Here is a 24,294-nt window from a genome sequence, read left to right on the forward strand (position 1 = left end):
TCCAAGAGCCTGCCACTTCTTCGATAGGACTTCACAATCAGTTCTGGCCAACGAACGGAAATCGCTTAGATTCCCCTGCACTTCAGGCTCCGCTACACCCAGGCGGGTAAACCTTCACCTTGAACACTAACTACTCAATTCAAGGGTTTCTTATAGCGAATTTAAACTTTACAAGTTCCACAGCTGGCAAGGTCCTTGAACTTGATCAGAATGAAACTGAAACTTGATGCTGAATACTTGATGATTGAATGTTTTGTATAAATTTTGTAAATAATGAATTTGATGCTTGCAGGAGGAATATATTGATTTTCTGACTTTAACAAAAAGACCAGTGCCTTTGCTCATCCGGGCGATAGAGTCAACTTTAGAGAATTTTTACATACAACTTCATGATGTTTAATGCACTTGTACTGCCAATAATTTTGATAATCTAGATGCGACAGACCAATTATGATGCAATCTTAAATTAGTCTAGATTGAATTTTAACTCCACTGAGACAAACCGGACACAGCTGTGGAAACAAACAATTAAATATTTCACAACACCTATGATGATCAAATTTAAAATGCTTAATTGACCATGTCCACTTATCTAATAACAAAATCATATACAAAATTTTAAAATATAATTATGAAGGACGATTCCCCTTAGTTTAAATCTCTACACCATTAATAATAAACAAAGAACATTTTTATTTTATTATTAAAATAAAATAATTTTATGATAATAAAATAATATAACTTCAATATAAAATCATACTAAACCCTTATTCCTCCTTACAATAAATATAAAACGCCTCTTCTCAATATGAATGTGTGAATCTATCTCCCCTTTACTCCTCATCACTGCTCAATATTTATATTTGAATATATAAAAGAAAATGACTTTTCATAATAAAGTCACATCTTTTCCAAAGTAATTAATTTTTCGAAATCATAGTTTTAACTCCATCGAACAAACTTTATAATATTATCATCTGCTATATTTTTATTTCCTTAATTTATGATGCAGTCAAATACTATTGTATTGGGATATTGTCACGTTTGCTTCCAATCCATTTCGTTGGCACATAGATAAGGATGCGGCAAAACACAAGCATCTTCCTTCATTTTCCTTAATCGCGTTATATTTCATTAGCAGATCATTTCTCGAGCGATGAACTTCAAACGCTGCCGTAAACCCCTATTTTGCCTTCGTTACAAGTGGATCAAACTATGTGTTACGACATTTCCTTTTGACAAACCCGCGAGTCAAGAGATCACTGTGTGAGACGGCAACACTCAAAGATTGCAAATGAACGTGGTAGATTATCAGAACAGATGCTCCCGCCTAGTACAAAGCATTTTCATTTGCGGATATATCAAGGACGCTAGGTGTCTGTCGTCATGGCATTATTGGTGGCAGAATCTCTTCATTCATTCTCGGGTTTATTGCCAATTAATTACTTTGGCTTATGCCATACTCAAAACTCCCCTGTATTTTATAACATAATCGCATGACATGTATTATTCGGAACAACAAGGCGTTTGAAAGGAACTCAATGCATATGTATATTTCCATTGCGTGATCGCTATTACTCACGCTCAAACACCCTTCTTTGGTCAGGCATGATGTGCACTGGTGGCCCAGTCTTTCCTGTTAATTCTTTGTCGATGTGTTACTGTAGACGTTGGCTCCTTCTATATCGTTTGTGCTATAAAATATTCCCATCTGCCTGTCGTTATTTCCCAACATTGCGTATCCATCTACTATCGATATTCATGTTGCTGGCTGGGTGTTGTACTTGGACCCAATAGAACCATGTATAGCTGATAAATATAGAAGGGACAAATCTGTTATGTTTGGAGTCATCCTTCGGTCTGATCTCCTGCTGTCTCTATCTTCACATTATGTTAAAAAATGATAAGCTGGACAAGTTTATGATCTCTTTATAGGATCACATGTTGTGTATCATCATAATTATCTTTCCTGAATCTCAATGAAGTTTAATCATTAGGTAGCTGCAACAAGATTACTAAGGCTGGGCATTATCTAGAGTGAATTGTGTAGGCCTGAGATATATTTTGGTATATAATGCTGGAAGAATTCCTGAGTGGAGATCTGTGCACTGGTATTTGAATGTGACAATACTTTATCCCCTTGAAACTCTAGTATTATTACTTAAATGGAAGTCAAAATTTGCAAGAAAATTTGAGCTCTATCATTGAGTCCATCAAGAAAATGAATGGAGTTTTTGTCCAATCCACCAAGAAATCCTAAAGGTTTCGAAAATGAGCTTAAAGCTTCCAAACTCTCCAAAAGAGAAAATTAAACCAAGTGTAAACCAATCATATCGGCAATGAGCCTCACAAAGTTCTTTAATAACACATTCTTGTGTCTCTTCGTTTTCCCCCTACCTATCTCTTAGAATTCATTTCCTTTGTCTCTAGAATAGCCCCCTCTTTTAAATTAAAATGACAATCAATTTTCACTAAGCTCCATCAAAGTCATGAGCTTAAAGCTCCCAAACTCTACAAGAGAGAAAAATAAACAAAGTGTAAACCAAACATATCGACAATGAGCCTCACAATGTTCTTTAATAACACATCCTTGTGTCTTTGAGGTTTACCGTATTGGGTAAAGAAATTAATGCATACAGGCAATAGATAAGAACAGCAGAACTCCTTGTATTATTCGCATATGCCAAAGACATTACATTATGCTATGATAAGATGATTACAATGATCCCGAAGGGGGTATATATACATCTCGAGGAACCTTCCCGAAGGTGTCCGTCAGCTACATACAACATGTTGGCTACATAATAAGAACCTTCCCGATACCAACGACATACATCCCGATACACACCTATCGGCCCATACCGACAACATATATCCTGATACCGATGGCATACATCCTGATATCATATTTACTGACGACATCATCCCCCCCAAAAAGAAAAGTCGTCTTTGGACGACCACACAACAAAACTAAAAACACTAATTACATTTATTCATAAAACAACATAGACTTAGACATCGTGAACCAGACTGTTGTGTCTCAAACTGGGAAGACTGGCTGCGTCGAAGCTGATACACTTGATATGTTCGACCCTTCAAATCAGCTCTGATCTAAGAGTTCTCTTCCACTACTTCCTTCAGCATCAATGCAACCTCCTGGCAATCGGCTTCTTTTTTATCATGAGCCTGTTTCGCGGAGTCATCCTGTAGTGCTGCTGCCAACTGTTGTTCTGCTGCTGCTAATTGTTGTTCTGCTTGTTGCTTCCCTCGTGCACTTTCATCGAGTTGCGCTAACAAGGCTGTCCGCTCTACTTCTCATGCAACTTGCTGGGTGGCAAGTCAGTCGGCCATTTCCTCCCGAGCCTTCTCAGCCGTCTCCCGAGCTTCCTGCCCAACCTCTGCCCATCTTCTCTCTATGAGCACCAACTTTGCCAAGGACTTGCTTTGCTCTATGATCTCTACACCTCTGGCACACTATGCTTGCAGCAGCATAGAACACACTATTTTTGCGATTTCTTCTAATCCCACACTCTTTCTGGTAACCACTGATGTTTTCCCTTCCCTTTAGCATCATCTGTTATGCATTCTAAACATTTTTTATTTGTCGACGTTTTTTTCTTGCTCCTTCAAAGTTTTCCTTCCACTGCCCCTTTCCTACAGACTCTTTCCTTAGTTCTCTCTGTGCACACAAATTCTTCTCCTTCCCTAGTGTCCTCATTAACGGCTTTTGGCTTCTGCTATCTTCACAAGCAAGGAAATGGCATATGGAACAGGTGTAGAGAGTGCCATACGAACTCCTATCTTGCCAGCGTACGGGGTTAAAATACTGGATGTCGTTTGGTCATAGTGGCCTTGTTCTTACGGGATTCAAGTATGTGCTCCACATTTTCTGGTTTGTTTCCCTTGCTTGTCGTACGGATATAGGCTACAAACGTATGACAGTTCCATTTTTCCCTACTCCTTCCCTTGATTATGTATGGTGTTACTTCTTACTCTGACCACGTACGGTGCTAGAGGTATAACAAATGCCGTATGGTGATACACTTGGAGCCATACGATGATTACTGGCAATCTTTATACTTCCTCCTACGTCCGTACGGTGTCCGCCTAACAGTGTGAAGGTGATATATGAGTCGTATGTTGCCTCCAGACAAGTAATGTCGTACGCTACTAGGTGAGTCTTGCAACAAATGTCGTATCGGTTGGTGCTATGTCATCCATGTGTATTCTTCAAAGCCATACGGTGCAAGCAACCACTCTTCAAGCTATCTACAAGCCGTACGGTGTTCATACCCACCGTATGGTTCCTCCAAGATGTCGTATGGTCACTTGACCGTACGGTGCCTTTTCTCTCTCTATTTTTTTTTTTTGACTAACCTTACTTATCTTACATATGTATAATATTTACATATATACAATATTTACAGTCGTTCTTTTCTCAATTGTTTGTCCACGGAGCTGCGTTATTTCTTTCGTGGTAGACTTTCGACCCATTCACTACATCGGCTACTTCCTTCCCGTCGAGCGTCCATAATTTTATTGCTCTGTTATTGCCCACTTTGGGGATCTTATATGGCCCAACCCACTTAACTTTGAACTTGCCTGGTTTGATCTTATTCTGATCGTCGTACTTCAACACCAATTGCCCCGGCTGAAACCTGTTCAGTTTCAGGTGTTTATCATGCCACGCTTTGCGTCTATTCTGTGTCATCTCTGTGGCCCATTGTGCCTGCGATTGTCGAAGTTTATTTAAGTTAGATGATCTCTCCTTCAAGTTTTCCATATCACCCAATTTGTTCTCGACACTCGGTACTATGGACTCCGTCGGCTGCCCCTTCTTGCTGTCAATAACACCTCCACTCTGTACTGCTGCAACTTTTATTAAATCCTTCCTCTTTGTTTCCTGTGCAGACCATATGATGTGTTTTCCTTGCTACCGGCACCTTTCTGCTATATCTGTGGTTCGACGTAACATTTCCTTCCTGCACGGTCGTATGGTGGAATCTTTCCTTTTTGTGGGTTCGTACTGTATGTTCTTCCCTGCAACTTCAATCCCAACCGCCTTTCCTTCTTCCACTTCTTTGTATTCCTTTGGACATTCATTTCTCTTTTCTTTCTCACCTTTGTCAACCCTTAATAGATTACAGCTCGGAAAGAGTTCATAATCCTCCATCTACCAATGGTAAAGACCGTTCACCGAATCCAAATCGTCGTCTCCTTCTAACCGCAGGACTCCCTCCTGATCTGGTTCCATACGCTGCCTCCCTTCATCCTCCTCTTCGGAATCTAATGATAGAGCTTATTCTCCTACCATTTGTGTGTGTAAATCAATGATGAATTTTTGCCCTTTGCTTTCAAGTGAGAGAGTGTTTTTCTTCCAGTCGTGTTTAACTCTGGCTTGTATCAGCCACCCTCGACCCAGAATGGCATCGTATCCTTTCCTCTTCAGCGGGATGACAACGAAGTCAAGCAGGAATGACTATGTTCCAATCGTCACTGGGTGTGCTGTTAGGACTCCCAATGGTTTGATTCCGTGTTGGTCGGCAGTCAACAACTGGAATGTAGGTGGCCACAATGTCGGCTGTCCCAACCTCTTCCAGGTATCCTCTGGTAACACATTGACTCTAGATCCTCTGTCCACAATCGTATCCGTCAAAACGGACCCGAGAATTCCCATTTCGACGACTGTCAGATGTTGTCCAGATGAAAGGGCCAACAGCATCAGGTCTTCTGTACTTGCGCCATCTTCTTTTTCTCTTCCTTGTTCTGTTGGTAACTTAGCAGTTGGAGCTATGTTCGTAAGTGCTGTATGAAGTTGAGGCATAGTAAGCAGCAGATCATTTATTTTAACAAGTACCTCAGTTTGTAATATTTGCCATACAATGTTTTATTTTGCGCAATTTTGTGTGGAGGTACCAGTCGTGTCCTTTAGGTGTGCTTTCTTTGCCTGCGTTGCTTTCTAGATCTCTGCCCGCACTTCCTCCAGTTGCTTATTTTCTTCCATCGGGTCGGGGTACACTTTCGCTTGCTTCCATGTGATGGCCAAAACCTCTTCTTTGTCGGTCCCAATGGTGATCAAATTTACTCCCGACTTTAAGCACTTAGCATCCTCATGGTCTCCCGGACCACACCACCTGCATAATAAATTCGGCGTGTTTGCTGTTGTACAATTTTGGGCAAAGTGGCCCCACAAATTACATGCACGGCATTGAACTATGAGTCGGCCATTCGCATCGTACTAAATTCGACTCCTGCTGCCATTATTGTTGTTGCCGTTGTTGTTGTTGTTTTGACCTCACTGATTATTTTTGTATCCTCCCGACGTGGCACCCTCCATATTGGTGTTCCCACTCCCTCTTGATGTGGAAGCCTCCTGTGTCAGGAACGCTTGCTGAGGACCTCATGTTTTCAGATTGAACAGGCATTCCTTTGTGGAATGTCTCATGATCTGGCAAATCTCGCAAAACTGATCCTTCAAACAGTTGCATGGCCTTCTTTCTTGCATTCGGTGCACCACAGTTCATTTCCCTTGGTCTCCTTCTACATGTTCTTGAATTCTTTCATCATCTGAATCATATCCTTTTGAAGGGCACGGGCCTTCTTGCTTTCATTTTCGTCATCACTGCTCTCCTCTTCTGAAGATGCGTCATCATCTGAATCAGACGAACTACTCTTCTTCTTCGTCTTCTGCTCACTTTCCAGGTTCATTGCCCGGTTGTACACTTCAGTGTATGACGACGGCAGCACGATCTTCATCTTCTTGCGCAACTTCGGGTGTTGGCCTTCAATGAATCATCTTTTCTGTAACCCACCAGCTGGCTTATTCTCCATTTTGTTGATCAAGTCCTTCAAGTTCTTGGCGTAGACTCGGACTGTTTCATTTTTTCCTTGTTTTGTGTTGTATATTTTGGCTACAATTTCATTGTCGTCATGGAGCAGTTGAAATTCGGCAGTAAACTCCTTCTTAAGGTTGTCCCAAGTGGTTAATTTTTGGGGATCTGCATCGGTGAACCAATCAATTGCAACACCCCGTAGGGTGGCCGAAAACTACCGGACCCATTCGTTTGTATCTGTTATGCCATTTGCCCTCCAAATCGTTTCGCAAGTTTTACAATGTCGAATCGGATCGGCTACTCCATCACCATCGAATTTTGGCAACTTTTCCTTTGGTCCTGCCATTACTATTCAAAATTGAGGAGTTTGTTGTGTACCTACGTTGTTCTATACTCTTGCGTTGTTCTGTATACCCACGCTACTTCCAACAGTCATGCTATTTGGTGAAGAAGGGTTTTCGTCAACCGAAGTTGTCCGTTCCGGAAGTGTATCTCGGACGAAGAGTTCACTCCACGCTCGTGCTCCCTCGGCACTCCAAGCCGTGCGAGTTTATTCTCTTCCGTCTGAATTCTCTTCCCTTGGCAAATACAAATTCAAAAACTCCTCCCTTGCTTCTTCCACCAACTCCACCCCCTGTCGAGTCTCCTCCAACAATTCCTCTACGCTTCTATGTCCGTCGACAGTCTTCTGAAATCTCCTTCAACGTTCGGCTTGTTGTGCCAAAATTAAATTTTGGTGCGCAGTACGTATTCCATCTTTGCCCTTTATCTTATTGCAATCCTTGTTAAGCTGATTTGGCATTAATCTTCATTCCTCCCTCCTTCCAGGTTCATGGGGCAACGGTGCCAAATGTTTACCATATTGGGTAAAGAAATCAATGCATACAAGCAATAGATAAGAATAGCAGAACTCCTTGTATTATTCGCATATGCCAAAGACATTACATTATGCTATGATAAGATGATTACAATGATCCCAAAGGGGGTATATATACATCTCGAGGAACCTTCCCGAAGGTGTCCGTTGGCTACATACATGTCAGCTACATAATAAGAACCTTCCTGATACTGATGTAGAACCTTCTCGATAACAACGACATACATCCCGATACACACCTTGTCGGCCGCTACCGACAACATACATCCTGATACCGACAACATACATCCTGATACTGACGACATACACCTTGATACTGACGGCATACATCTTGATACCATATTTATTGACGACAATCTCTCCGTTTTTCCCTTACCTATCTCTTGGAATTGCTTTGCTTTGTCTCTAGGGTAGCCCCCTCTATTAAATTAAAATGACTTAATTTTCACTAAGCTCATCAAAGTCATTTTAATACTTGATTAAGTTGTCATTTAATTTGATATGAGTTGGACAACTTTAAAACTCAATCATCTAATCGACTTTTAATGTCACAAAAAAAGGGACATTACATAGATCTTATGGACAATTAAAAACAACTTAAAAAACAAAACAAAAAAATGAAAACAAATTGTAATGTCCTCATTTTCTAGCTCATTATTTCCTGATGCATCATTAGCCTTTTCACCAAGGTCTTGTTAGCTAACCAGTACTTTACAGGGATCTATGTGAGATTTGGCCTATGCATTTTCAGTTTCAGGCCAATTAGAGCGATTTAGTAGGGTTTCCAAGATACTTGATATTTATAGTAAGTCGACAGCGGTTCTAGTTCTCTAGAGTTGGACTTCGAGAGCCTCCTCGAGATCTTTCTATTACTCCAACATGCATCAAATGTTGTCAGTGCAAAAGGTCAGTCAATGAGTACAGAGGATATTGGTTGGTGAATATGGTTATCACGCCATAGTATAATAACCGAGTCATGGCAGAACACAAGCAAAAGTATGGAACAATTGTAACCAAGTATTGTATACATCGAACAAATATGTGGGTACCGAGCAAAGGCTTCACCGAGTGAGGCAAGCATTACCAAGGTATGTTTTAACCAAACGTTAGCATCAAGAACATAGTGTATACCGAGCTATACAAGAAGAACAAAAGAGTTTGTAATGTCATAGAATTCTATGTAATTCAATTCTACCAAGTGGGAAAAGTTGTTTACAAGGATCAACAAGAATATTTGAAAAGAATTTTTTGGAAGAGAGTTTTGACAAATAATGATCCTAAGGCAAAATATAAACCAATGGAATAAAGGAAGACAAACGAGATGATAAGTATGGATCTAGAACACTGATCTTGATCAATGGCATATTCTAGAAGGTTCTAAAACCCTAATTAGGTCATGGATCGAAGCAGCAAATGATTTTTTATAAGGACCTACATAGAATAATTTTAATGTGTTGCTTAAATGTTATGATAAGAAGGGGATATGTTGAAGAAATGAAGAGGTGAATCTACTGCAGAGTAGAATACCATGTAGCAACAGAGGAAAGGATTAGATATATCAGTCATAGAAGGTGATAAAGTATTGAGAATAAAGGAGATCTAAACAACAAAGTAAGTTACATTCAATAAGATCAATCCACTGTTACTTTCTTATCATTGTAGCAGACAAAAATCCTTTCCTTTTGTAAATCTCTTAATTGAGTGCACACATTTTGTATGGTCTAGCAAAATCCTTAAGAAAGGTAGATTTTGATAGATCCTGTTGTATTACTCCTAACAAAGTAAGTCACCATAAGTGACAACTTTTGTAAGCCTTAACAAGCAACCTCTTGCTGCAGTAGTGAAGGATTTGTGGGTGTCATTCCCACCGTAGTTTTCCCTCTAACCAAGGGTTTCTACGTGACCAAAATCTTTGTGTCATGTGTGATGATCAAATGGTTTATGCTTATGTGCTTATGATAAAATAGGATAGTTATGTTTACATTCATTTCAGTTTATGAAGTTATGATCTTGCATGTTAACATAGTTGAGAAATCATGAGGGTTAATCAGATTTCAAATAGTAAAAAGTTCTTATGGATCCTGGTTCACCACCCCCTCCCCTCTCAGCATTCTGCCTTTGCTAAATATTCCAACACTTTCTAACGAGCCATCAATCATGGTTATCTGAATCTTTTTGATTATTTATATTAATGCCTAAAGATTAAATTATTTTAATGAAGTAAATTTTAAATTAAAATACCAATTAATAAGTCACTTTATATATTATAAGGCCATATTATTTTCATAAGTGGGAAAATGGATTTTTTTTTTTGTTAAAAGGAAAAAGGAGACGGAGATAGACAGAGGACACTAAAAGGTCACTGCATTTGACATTAAATGAAGAAAGCTTGATGGGTATGCTTGGATATTGAACTGGATTTTCAAATTGCTTCTCTTAGAGAGACTTTAGAAGCTTTCATCTTTCATTATTTAGAACCCGAGGGCAGAAACCTTCACTCGTTTTGGTGGATTGGACAAAAAACCAGTTCATCTTTAGTGGTGGATTCGCGACGGAGTCCACATTTGCATTGAAGGTTCCTTTCTAGTTTTCCAATCTCACCATACTGTTGTTTTTTTTATTGGATTATGTTATGTTATTGTATTGCTGATTATTATAATTAAATAACAATTCTGAGGTTGTTTATAACTTTATATGACTATTTTCTGGTTTTATTACTGCATATAGAGAATCTGTGGAATGAAAATATTGTTTAAAATTTATATGTTTAATCTGAGATATTTGGAAAGATATCCGATTGGGGATATTACAATGGTACCAGAGCTAGTTTTCCTATCAGCCTATGAGAAAAGAAATAAAAGAAATTGACAGATTGAATGCTTGATATATATTTGCCATGAAATGAAAGAAGGGATTGGTCAATTTTATAAGTGAAGGAATATGCAGGATGCAATTATTATTTTGGATCTGTGAAATAAATGTTTTAGAAAGACTTTAGTTTCATGCACAAAATTTTGACATGGAGCACTTTCATTGGTCATGTTCTAGAGTAGCGGGCATGGTTTTGTTTTGATAAATTAAAGAAGCTTGTTGCAGTGTATGTTGCGCATGGTAATTTGGGTTGTCATGGCTAATGTTTGCAAGTGGATCTCAATATAGTGAAAATATTAAGCCATCTTCAGCATCTTCATCTGGGCACAACTCCAATAATTTGTAATATTATTGTCATAATTTTCACATGTCATGTCATCATTGATTGAAAAGTGATTATTGTTGTTGCCGTGAATGGAAAGTAATTTGTTGTGAAGTTCAGTGTAACCAAAGTTATCAAGCCCTTTCAGTATTTATCGTGTTTGTGAATTAACGGGAGCTTCTGGAGGATACAGTTGAATCTGGCATTGTTATCCTATGGTTCTTAAAATTAGAAAATTCAAAAAAAGAGCTACCTTTCAATAAACTGGTTGTGAGCACAGCACAGAAGTTGTAATGTTTTTGGAAGTAGAAACTAACTATTGTCATGTTATATCAATTTGTGTGGCTTTGACAAAATATAGAAGCTACCATAAGGACTGATTTAAATAAAGATTTATTTTGATTTGAGCATTATTTTCAGTGGGTACCAATCCTTATCTGGGTTATTTAGAGACTGCAGTGAATTCATAAGCCACATAAAGGTATGATGAATATGCAATAAGACTTCTGGGCCCTACAAATATTTGAATTGGTGGAGTATCTGAAGAAAACATGGGTGTTGCCTTCACTGTAAATTTCTATAGGAATAGAAAATTATAATCTAAGTTGAACATCTTCATTGGGGCCCCACTTTAGAAGTAAAAGTATCATTTATGACTGCTGGGCTAATGTCTGGCTCAAGGACCAATTTGATATTGTTTGTTAAAAATGAGTTTCTTAAAGATTTTAATGTTTCTAAAGTTCAGCGATTATAATAAATTCAATTGGCTTTGTCTAATAGCCGACATTAAGGTTGATATTGTGACATCATTCAAACCTTTTGCCGTGGGCATTATTGGTACATGCAATTTCTGAAGTGTTGGCCATGAAACTATATCAGGGTATGCTGCTGGAGTACTAGCAGTTTTCTCCTTGCCCTGACGGAAGAGATACAGTGCCTGGAAAATTATACTCATAGCCCTGGAACGACACTAGTCTTTGCACATGCTAATCTTAATGGTCTGCATCTGTGTGTATCATTTCTTCCTTTGGCACAGGCAGTTCATTCTGTCACAGTCTAACATAACCTGGGCGTTGCTGATAAGCCCTTACAAATTATGAATGATTCAGTGTGAGAGGAGTTGCTGGTAATTGTCTCTACCTTGGCTATTAATGTTCTTATGAGCTATCTCTTTATATCTCAAAGCAGAGATGGCATAAGTCTTGGCAGAGCAAATTCGTTAATAAAATGCTATGTGATCAATCTGTTTGTGGAGATTTCTATGATACAACACCATTTGCTGCTGGATGACCCCAAGCAGTGTATATGAACTCCGTTGCTGATAAGCCCTTACAAATTCTGAATGATTCAGTGTGAGAGGAGTTGCTGGTAATTGTCTCTACCTTGGCTATTAATGTTCTTATGAGCTATCTCTTTATATCTCAAAGCAGAGATGGCATAAGTCTTGGCAGAGCAAATTCGTTAATAAAATGCTATGTGATCAATCTGTTTGTGGAGATTTCTATAATACAACACCATTTGCTGCTGAATGACCCCAAGCAGTGTATATGAACTCTTTCATCCGTGATTATGGATAATTGGGTCAGAGTTGTGCATTGGATGACACCTGTTGTAAGTTAATGTGCTATCATAGTGTGTTGGGGAGGCCTGGACCTATGAACTAATACTGGCAGCACAGCATGATGTTTGTTCAAGATCATTTTTTATATAAGAATTGTTCATGTAATTGCCAAGTTGTTCATGAGATTGCGGCAGCAGTTCACATTGAGGTAGCATTCAAATATGTATTTGAAGTTTGTATGCAAATTGATTAACGAAATGCCTTTGTTCACCTGAGGACATTTTCAATATAAAAGATCCTTCAAGTGTTTATCTAAATGCTTGTTGATGAAGTGATTGTTAATTGAAGAGAAGCTACTTCAGTTTCCAAGTCTATGCACTTCAAGTATTTCCTCAGTTGTATTTACAGTACGGCTGTTTGGCAAATTATTCACACAAGAATATCTGTGTTTGTAATTGTTCTCTGTCATATAAATGTTTGTCAGAGTTCCTTTGCAAAGTATTTTTATTTTTGTAAGAAACTACAAATCAGACCTTGCACACATTTTGTTGACCAAATGCCAATGTGACTAAACTGAAATCTTAATACCAGATTTGCAAGGGGATATTATAAGCATAAATATCACTTGGGAACAATTTGAAGATGTCTACGTTTTCCTTCTGCGCACAAGGCTTATCAATTGCAGAGTTTATTGATCAACTGGTAATTGTTGTTGTTCATTTATCTTGAGCTGTAAGAACATTTGCAGACACTACTGGACACTTCAACATTACACTGACTACTGCTATTGTCAATTGAAAGTTCAAGTCCAGGACTGATTCCAACAGATTAAGAAGGTTCCAGTCATCAAAACTGGTGTTGAATTAAGAATACCTTTGCAAGGAACAAAATTATCACAAACATGTTAAGGCAGCTACCAAAATTTATTACACTGACTACTGCTATTGTCAATTGAAAGTTCAAGTCCAGGACTGATTCCAACAGATTAAGAAGGTTCCAGTCATCAAAACTGGTGTTGAATTAAGAATACCTTTGCAAGGAACAAAATTATCACAAACATGTTGAGGCAGCTACCAAAATTTATTACCAAGGACAAAGAACAAATTCTTGAAGAAAAGCTCTACAGTATAGAAAGGAAACTTGCATGTTTGCCTCAATCAAAGCATAGATTACTTTGTGATTCATACGGAATTGAGAAATGTTTATCCACAATAGAACAGCTAGGTTCTAAGAGTAAACAAGCAAACATCCTTCTTGATGTGATTCCTTTTGTTAAGCCAGTGTTGTTGAGACATCCTCATAAAGAGGTAAGACTTGCAGTTACTCAGTGCATTGTTCATGTTATAAGGATTTCAATGCCACATGATCCTTACAGCAGGGAAGATATAAAAAAAGGTATTCCAATTAATTGTAGAAAGTTTCGAAGGATTGAGTGATATCCATTATTTGCTGTATTTTGGAAAATTTGTTGGTGATAAATTCAGGAAAATATCCAGTTGGATATTACAAGCAGCTCTGCATTTTGATACAAATGGGCCTCAAACTATCCATAGACCTTGTAGACATATAAAAAGGGAATATAAAAGACTATTTGCAACCTTCTTACCCTTCCATGGGTCTTGTGCACAAATTTGACCATATGATCAACTTGGGACCTTGCTAGGACAACTTTGTCATCTTTTTGCAATGTATTACATATTGGATCAACATGACTCAAAATGATACATTGTGCCTTGAAATGACCTTTAAGACTCAAATTGCTCAATATATCTCCTGAGATCCTCCTAGTGTGCTCTTGTACTAGGTGTTGCTGCACCAAACCTGAACATTCCGAAGAACAGACAATCAAAGATTACAATACAAAAATCTGACAACTCCATTCCACACAACAAAGGTTAGCAAAGTCATTGGAAGTGACTACATCAAAAGAAGGCACCATTACCCTAAGATCGGTCATGGCAAAAGATGAACAGCCTCACAAGAAATAATCAAGTTTTCACACAACTCTATCACAAATAAGAATAATTAGATCCATGAAGCTCCCACGGTTACACATATCCCACCTCCTAGATCATGTATTGAGGATATCAAATACAATGATGGTGGCACCCATGATTGCTCCGTACCTCCTAATAAGTACATGACATCCTCTACCAAGTCAAGGAATGAAATAGGAAGATATCTCTGTAACTCCAAAATAGATACCCAAACACTAACGTCCTGAAACATCAGCAATTTTGGAGCAACATGGGATCAACCAGAGGTTGTGGGTAACTTATAACCTGACTGAACCTTGGGTTCTAGGGTGGTTCCTATATGATTGACTCTGATGATTTCACCTATCTAAAGAAAACTGTAAAACATGGATGGAAAAGGGATGAAGAAAGAACTTATAATGAAAAAGCTTTAAAATGCAGAAAATGTGAGGTGATACACCAATTAATGACTCTAACAAACATCTTTCCAAGCACAATTTGACAACTTCCAGCATTCTAAACAGATACAATTCCTGATTATGCACTTCACACATAAGTATTTCAGAGGAATTTCAGAACCTAAAAATATTAAAAGGAATTAATCACGATTAATATCTTCAAAACACCTGATAAAACCCCTGACCTGTGCAAAAGATTTCAAAATATAGAAGACGCAGAATAAGACATGATTTTAAGGTTTCTAATAAGAAACACAACAAAATGACATCAATCACTACTAAAGCATACAACTCCAGAAATAGAACCAAAATAAGCTGTATAAACTGTCAAAGTCTCTGAAAATGCATGCTACAAATCTGATATAGTAGGATAACAAACACAATGCCTGAAATGACAAAGGTCTCTCTTCCAAAAACTGAACTCCTTCTACAAATGAAAGAGAAGTATATGTAAAAATCCAAACTCAACCACTTCCCCTAAAATCAGGAAGTGTGTGTTGGATACCAGGAAAAACTGCTCCAAAAAGGACTCTAGGAACTAGAAAAGCATGCCAAATGGCCTCCAAACTGTGCCTCTACCAAGTCTCCATGATAATCGCTCAATGACAACTCTCAAATCTCCACAAATCTCTCCAAAAAAGACTCAAAAGTAACTAATCAGAACTCATGGCCTAACATAGCCTCTGTGACACTTGGTGATTACAACTTGCCATCACTAAAAGTCACTACAATCTTCAATTCAAAACTGAACTCAATTCCTCAAAATTAGGTATTAAGAACGCCACCTCTACTTTTGAGACTTGCTCAAAAAATGACTACCTTACTTCTAATTTGAATTAACTCTAGCTTCCCTCTTAATTATTCTTTTCTTGAACTCAAAATTTATTATTATTTAATTGGTTTATAAGATATCAATTGACATAATAACAAATAAAATTTCATATATTGTCAACAAACTAATAACTTTATTTATTAAAATAATAATACATAATCTAAATACAAAATCATGTATTACCACTTTAATAAATAACTACAATATATCAGTGTGGACCCAAAAAAATATAAAATTAAGCTCAATATGCAAACGGCAAAAAGGCAAAAACCTATACACATTGTTTCATTTCACTTTGTTGATGCATGAACAAGGAGAGGACAAAAGAATTTTTTTTTAAAACCCTAGCCGTCGTTGTGAGAAAACTAGAATTTAAAGGCTAAGAAAGTGGATTTTGATTGCCATGTTTCATTTTGTTGTTCATATGGGGCATGGCATTGAGTTTTACTGGCATTTTCGCATGCCAGTCTGAAGATTTCTGCTTTTTTTTTTTTGTGTTGTGACTGCCTAGAGATCTGTAAGGATTCAACGCCATGATTGAGGTGTTTGTCGTCAGTAAATATAGTATCAGGATGTATGTCATCGGTATCAGGATGTATGTCATCGGTACGGCCGACAGGGTGTGTATCAGGATGTATGTCGTCGGTATCGAGAAGGTTCTTGTGTATCGGGATGTGTGTTTCGGGAAGGTTCTTACTGTGTAGCCGACATGTTGTATGTGGCCGACAGATACCTTCGAGAAGGTTCTTCGGGATGTATATATACCCCCCTTTGGGATCATTGTAATCATCATATCATAAGCATAATGTAATGTTTCTAGCATATGAGAATAAAGGAAGGTGTTATGCTATTCTTATCTGTTGTCTGTGTGCATTAATTTCTTTACCCCAGTACGGTAAACATTTGGCACCATTGCCCGATGGACCTAGTACGCAAGCAAATGGATGAAGACTAAATGCCGAATCAGTTGAACAAGAACAAGAATAAGTTGAAGGAAAAGGACGAAATACGCGCCGCGCAAGAAAATTTAATTTTGGCACAACAGGCTAAACGCAGACAGAGATTTCAGCAAGTTACTGACGAACACAAAAGCACTAAAAAATTGTTGGAAGAGACTTGACAGCGGCTCGATTTGGTGGAAGAAGCAAGGGAGGAATTTCTGAACCTGCATATGCCGAGGGAAGAGAATCCAGACGGAAGGGGATCGACTCTCACGGCTCGGAGTGCCGAGGGAGCATGAGCGTGGAGTGAACTCTTCGTCCGAGATATACTTCCAGAACAGACAGCTTCAGTTGATGAAAACCCTTCTTCACCAAATAGCGCAGGTGTTGAAAACAACACAGGTGTTGAACACAGTGTGTGTGTTGCAAAGAGCGCGGGTGTTGAAAACAGTGTAGGTGTTGGAAATAGCGCGAGTGTTGAAAACTGCACGGGTGTGCAGAACAGCGCGGGTATTCAAAACAACACAGGAGTGCAAAACAGAGTAGGTACACAACAAAACCCACAACATCTAATAACAATGGTAGGACCAAAAGAAAAGTTGCCTAAATTTGATGGTGAAGGAACCACCAATCCGATTCGACATTATAAAACATGTGAAACGAACTAGAGGGCAAATGGCATAATAGATACAAATGAATGGGTCCGATAGTTTTCGGCCACCTCACGGGGTGTTGCGATTGATTGGTTTACTGATACAGATCCACAAAAGTTAAACAATTGGGATAACATTAAGAAGGAGTTTATCGCAGACTTCATATTGCGCAACGATAATGAGATTGTAGCGGAGATATTCAATACTAAGCAGGGGAAGAATGAAACAGTCCGAGTCTTCGCTAGGAAGTTGAAGGACCTAATCAATAAGATGGAGAATAAGTCGGCTGATGGGCTACAGAAAAGATGGTTCATTGAAGGCCTCCACCCGAAGCTGCGAAAGAAGATGAAGATCATACCACCATCGACATACACTGAAGCATACAACCGGGCAATGAACCTAGAAAGTGAACAGAAGACCAAAAAGAAGAAGAAGAATAGTTCATCCGATTCAGATGACGACGCACCTTCTAGAGAAGATAGCAACGATGATGAAGGCAGCAGCAAGAAGGTCCGCGCCCTCCAAAAGGACATGATTCGGATGATGAGAGAGTTCAAGAATATGCAAAAGGAGACCAAGGGAAACGAGCTATGGTGCACCAAGTGCAAGAAATAAGGCCATACAAAGGGATTTTGTCCGAACGATCAATTTTGCGAGATTTGCCAGATCATGGGACATTCGACAAAGGAATGCCCTTTCAACCTAAAAACAAGAGCACCGCAGCAAGTGTTACTAACACAGGAAGCGTCTGCATCGGGAGGGAGTGGGAACACTAGTACAGAGGGTGCCACGTCGGGAGGATACAGAAATATTCGGTGCAGTCAAAACAATAGCAACATCGGCAACAATAATAATGGCGGGAGGAGTCGAATTCAGTACGATGCGAACAGCCGGCCGATAGTTCAATGCTGCCCATGCAATTTGTGGGGCCACTTTGCCCGAGAGTGCACAACGGCGAACACACCGAAGTTGTTATGCAAATGGTGTAGACTCGGCAATCATGAAGATGCTAAGTGCCCGAAGTCTGGAGTAAACTCGATCACCATCGGGATGGACGAAGAAGAGGTTCTGGCCATTACACAGAAGCAAACGAAACTGTACCCGAATCCGGTAGAAGAAAAGAAGAGACTAGAGGAAGCATGGGCAGAGATTCAAAAAGAAACACAAGCACATATGACACACCTGAAGGACACGACTGGTACCTCCGCACGGAACTGCGCAGAACATATCATCGTACAACAAATATTACAAATCGAGGTACCTGTCAGGATAAATGATCTGTTGCTCACTATGCCTCAACTCTGTACGAAAGTCACAAATATAGCTCCAACTGTTAAGCTACCAGCAGAGCAAGGAAGGGAGAAAGAAGGTGGTGCAAGTGTAGAAAATCCAATGCTATTAGCCCTCTCATCCGGACGCCATTCGACAGTCGTAGAAATGGGAATTCTCGGGACTGTGTTGACGGAAACGATTGTGGACGGAGGGTCCAGTGTCAATGTCTTACCAGAGGATACCTGGAAAAGGTTAGGATAGCCGACATTATGGCCACCTACATTCCAGCTGCTAACGGCCGATCAACATGGAATCAAGCCATTGGAAGTCCTGAAAGCACAACCACTGACAACTGGAACACAGCCGTTCATGTTGGACTTCGTCGTGATCCCATTGAAGCGGAAAGGATACGATGCCATTCTGGGCCGGAGGTGGTTGATACAAGCCAAGGTGAAACACGACTTTATCACTTGAAAGCAAAGGGCGGAAATATGTCATTGACCTGCAAAAACAAATGGTAGGTGAGGAGGCAGCGTCGTCGGATTCCGAAGGCGAAGGTGGAGGGGATGACGAGGGGAAGAAGAGAATGGAACCTGATAAAGAGAGAGTATTGAGATTGGAAGGAGAGTCAAGTGAGGATGATTTAGATTCATTGAACAACCTTTTTCACTGGCAGATAGAGGATTATGAGCTCTTTCGAAGCTGTAATATGTTAAGGGTCGACGAAGGTAAGAAAGAAGAAGGAAATGAATGTCCGAAGGAATACAAAGAAGTGGAAGAAGGAAAGGCAGTCACGGCTGAAGCTGAAGGGAAGAACATACAATACAAACCCAGAAGAAGGAAAGATTCCACCGTACGACCACGCAGAAAGAAAGTGTTACGTCGAACCATGGATATAGCAAAAAGGTGTCGGCAACAAGGAAGACACATCATACAATCTGCACAGGAAACAAAGAGGAAGGGTTTAATAAAAGTTGCAGTAGTACGGAGTGGAGGTGTTATTGATGGCTAAAAGGGGCAGCTGACGGAGTCCATGGTACCGAGCTTCGGGAACAACCTGGGCAATATGGAAAATTGGATGGAGAGATCATGTACCTTAAATAAACTTAATGAGCGACGATTGCAGGCACAATGGGCCACGGCAGTGTTATGGGACTCGGACTCGCCTCTGACTCGGAAAGGTCAAAATCTAACTTGGACTCGAACTCGGCGACCGGACTCGGCAAGGACTCGGAAAATTGAAAAACTCATGAAACCCAAAGATTTTTAAGGATTTTAAGATTGTTTCTTGCATCTTTTAGTCAATTAACATCAAATACACAATAATTGATATAAATAGAACCTACTTAATACACATACACAATTTTGCATAGATCACATAAGTATAAAAGCGAATTTTTGAAGGAAAAAAACTGAATAACCACAATATAAAGTTATAAACTATAAAGTAATAAACATAGTGTCACTCCAATATCAAAGACTCAAATGTCTACAACATTCATGGATTACAAAATCCATGGTATCAAATTCAAAGGTTCAAAACATATATCAAAATAACAACTAGAGCCATCCTCTATGCCCTCCTACGAGTGCGCCTAAGATAAGTCATGGAAGACTCTAGAGCCATCCTCTCTGCCGGTGTCTGAGGCTGACCCTGAACCTCCTCCTCATCCTCATCATCATCATCCTCCTCACACACATAATCCTCGTCATCAGCCTCGGATCCATCACTCCTAGCCTCAGGGTCCACTCTGTCTCCTCGTGCTCTAGCCTCTTCAACTGCCATCGCTACTGCCTTAGCCTCTCGATCCACCTGATCTACCCACTCCACATCTTCATCACTGAAGACAGGATCATCGACCTCTGTGTTCCACTCTGCATGAGGATCTCAACATTCTCTAATACAATCGGAGTTGTATTGATGCCAAGGATCTGTCTATGGCGAAGGCGAAGGTTGTAGTGAACAAAGACAAGATCATTTAATTTTTGCACTGCCAACCTATTGCGCTTCTTTGAGTGTATGTGCTAAAAAAGACTCCAATTACGTTCGCATCCTGATGCACTAAATGGCTGGCTCAAGATGCGAATCGCAATCCTCTGTAAATTTGACACCTTTGTGCCAAACATCTCCCACCATGCATCTGAAACAAGAAATTTTTGAATCATATCAATAACTTTGAATTTATCAAATTAAGATGGTAATAGAATTACTATTAGAAATTAGGATGTAGAAATTAGAATCAAAGATTTTTAGTGTTTACTAGGCATCAATGCTGTCCTATTTTTTTTGCACAACTCTCATGCAAATAAGTCCCCTTGAGCTTTCTTAAATAGCTCAATCTCACGGACTATATCTGTGCTAACTGCTGAATTAGGTGACATTCTCTCTATAACATCGTAGAGGCCCCTCCACACCTCATCATCAGCCTTGAAATGTGGGCTGAACTGGTATGCTGGATTAAGGAAGTAGGCCGCTGCATGTGTAGGCCTGTGAAGTAGATTGTGCCATCGTCTATCAATGACATCCCATATAGGCCCATACCTATCTCGATTCCCTGCAAAAAAAAGTGCAAATGGCCTCCTTCACCCTATCCATGCCCTCATAAATGTAGCCCATTGAGGGCTTCTCTCCATCAGTTGTTCGTAGGAGAACAATAAGCGGCTTTACAAATTGCAATCATTATGAAAGTTGGAAAAGAAATAATCAGCTATAAGTTTTTTCTTTAAAAACTGAACAATAATTTATAACATAATTTCATAAACAAAATAAAGTTGAAATGAGGACAAAAAGGAAAATTACTTCCACAATATCAGCAATAGGTGTCCAAAAAGAGGGCTCGTCAAAAATATGATCAGCTGCAGCAATCCCTGCAGTGGTCTTTGCATATGAGGATGCAAGCCACTCCTCACTAACAAACATACGTCTCAAACCTCCGTTTGAATCAAGCAAGGATTTCAATGTGAGGAAGTTGGTTGCAAATCTAGTGACCCTTGGATGAGACAACTCCCTTTGCTCATTGTGTTTCCTCATGAGGTTGAGGACCCATGTATGATTATATATGAATTTGCATACACTCCTTCCTCGCTCTATAACTATTTTGATCCAAGGGAGTTTACCAAGATCCTCTAACATGAGGTCAATGCAATGAACGGCATAAGGGGTCTAAAATAGGTGAGGGTGTCTCTCCATAAGAAGCTTTCCTGCAGCAACATAATTTGTTGCATTATCAGTAACTATTTGCACCACATTCTCCTCACTTACATCCTTTATCACTTCATCCATTATCCCACTAAGATATTCAGCATTCTTTGTTTTTCCCGAGGCATCAATGGATTTCAAAAAAACCGTGGCACCTAAAGAAAAAGAAACAAATTAGTATAATGATTAATGATGAATCATAATTTATAAATTCAAAATCTATAAACTTAATCACTTAAGTACAAGTTCTACTTCTAAATTTTTAATGTCTAAGACTCTAAGTATAATTACTCCTTCTATCAGTCCAAGCATCAGTCATGATGATGCAACCTTTTTCCTTCCACACCTCACGCTGCTCCGTGATTTCAACTTGTACATCAGCCACCCTTTGGTTCAAAATAGGGCCTCCTAGCTCTTCAGCACTAGGGGCTTTGAACCCCGGACCACAAACAGCAACAGCATCGATTCCAATTTGCCAATAAGGGGACCTAAAACAAATAGAATAAAATTTCAAGTTAACCAAATTAGTATATTATAAATAAATTTGAAAACAAAATACAAATTAAAATAAACAAAATAAACATATTATTGAAAGCTGAAAGTTGAAAGCTGAAACTTGTAACTTTGAAAGCAAGAGAAGACTTAAATTTAAATTTACATAAATAATTACCTTGCTGCATTGAATGAAATGTTGTTGTAGATGAAGAAGTCCCCAAGTGCCAATTTTGCATAATCATGTTTATCCTTGTTCCAACCCATGCCCTCAAGCGATGGCTGTGAACCTGGAGCCGTGCGTGGAGCAAACATAGAATCAAGTGTCGATTTTTGCTTACGAATGCGAGGCCCAATGCTCACACTCGTAGAAGCAGTGGTATCCGTAGGTGGAGCAGTGGATAATGGAGAGCGAAAACTAGAAGACCCCTGTTGGGCTCCGGCTAGTTGTGCCATTTCTTCATGTTGCTTCTTTTTCAATTCTTTTTGCTCCATTTTTTCCTCTAGAAGAGTTTGGATGTCTCGCATAACATCTTGGGGTACATCTTTGCATTTTTTAGCATCACGTCTAGGTATATGTGCTAGGTGATACTTCAATCTATTTATTCCTCCCCCATTATATACCACACCACAATGCCAACATGTAACAACTCCCTTTTTGTGCCCCGGGATGGCATGTTTCCAAGCCCTATCCCTTGCTATTGCACTTGGGTCTGCATTAGGGTTAAATGGAGGCCTATTTCCACTTCCCTCACCTTGTTGTTAAGACATTATATCAAATTTCAATAAGTTATTGTTCGCTGTCAGCCTGCTGCAATATGAATGTAAACAAAATGAGAAGTAAAAAAATAGTAGACTAGTAGTAGAGAGTAGAGACCAAACAAATTTAAACAAAATGAGAAGTGAAAATACTTTAAAAATATGAATGTAAAAGTTTAAAACATAGTATAAAACAACACAAAGAAATGCAACAACAACTTGTAGCTTACCTCTTCAAATTTGCACAAACAATGGAAATGCAAGTTTGTAGAAACCTCCTCCAAATGCTCCCTCAAGTTCCTCTCAATGCTTTAATGCAAGCTAGAAAGATGCACAAACCATTAGCAATCAATACGGGAGACCAAACCAGTTTGTTGATTTCTCTCTCAAAACCCCAATATTCTTCTCTAACTCTTTCCTCTCTCTTGTGAGCACAAGCAAATGGTGGAATGACCTTTTTAGGTCAATAACATGTTATACAAACCAAAAAAATCCAATTAAACAAAGCATTTTATGTTTTTTTTGCCTTTTTACTTGTTACCCGCCGACGAGAGTCTTGGCATCGGGACTCGCCGAGTCAGGCAGGACTTGGACAGGACTCGGCAGAATCCGAGTCAAGAGGCACTCTGCCTCGGAAAGGTGGACTCTGCCTCTGACTCGCCGAGTTCGAGGCTGACTCGGCAAGTCCTGTTACACTGGGCCACGGAGTTGATGCAGAATAGGCACAAAGCATGGCACGATAAGCACTTGAAACTGAACAGGTTTCAACCTGGAAAGTGGGTGTTGAAGTACGAGCGTCGGAATGAGATCAAACCAGGCAAGTTCAGCGTCAGATGGGTAGGACCATACAAGATACGGGAAGTTGGTGATAATGGAGTGATGAAGTTGTGGATGCTCGACGAAAAGGAAGTGGCCGACGCAGTGAATAGGTCGAAGTTGAATGTCTACCATGAAAGAAGTAACGCACCTCCGTAGACGAACAATTGAGAAAAGAATGACTGTAAATACTGTACATATGTAAGATAAGTAAAGACAGAGTTAATGAAAAAAAGAAAAAAAAGAGAAAAAATAAAAAATAAATGAATAAAATTTAAAAAATGAAAGTCACTATGCGGCTTTTAAGCTCATTCACCGTACGGACTTCCAAGTACATGGCGGATTTTAAAACTAGCAAGCACCGTACGGAAATTTCAAGGAGGGAGGTAGCGTACAGATTTGAAATTTTGTAGATTTATGGATTCCCCAGCT

General features: G+C 39.3%; 2 protein-coding genes across 2 annotated transcripts in view; both read right to left on the bottom strand.

Moving 5' to 3' along the window:
- PRA1.H (prenylated RAB acceptor 1.H) overlaps positions 1-24,294 on the bottom strand; it is a 129,808-nt gene that overhangs the window by 27,590 nt on the left and 77,924 nt on the right.
- Positions 20,170-23,239, bottom strand: LOC149542957 (uncharacterized). Its single transcript, XM_089796524.1, has 5 exons — positions 22,466-23,239; positions 22,087-22,283; positions 21,859-21,950; positions 20,642-20,693; positions 20,170-20,471 (listed from the first exon to the last, which is right to left on the bottom strand). The coding sequence occupies exons 1-5, from the start codon at positions 22,813-22,815 to the stop codon at positions 20,170-20,172; spliced, it is 993 nt and encodes a 330-aa protein (XP_089652650.1). The 5' UTR covers positions 22,816-23,239.

Source organism: Cupressus sempervirens, chromosome 8, assembly GCF_028749045.1.
Source record: "Cupressus sempervirens isolate cs-2001-9-10 chromosome 8, ASM2874904v1, whole genome shotgun sequence".
In the NCBI taxonomy this organism is placed as follows: domain Eukaryota; kingdom Viridiplantae; phylum Streptophyta; class Pinopsida; order Cupressales; family Cupressaceae; genus Cupressus; species Cupressus sempervirens.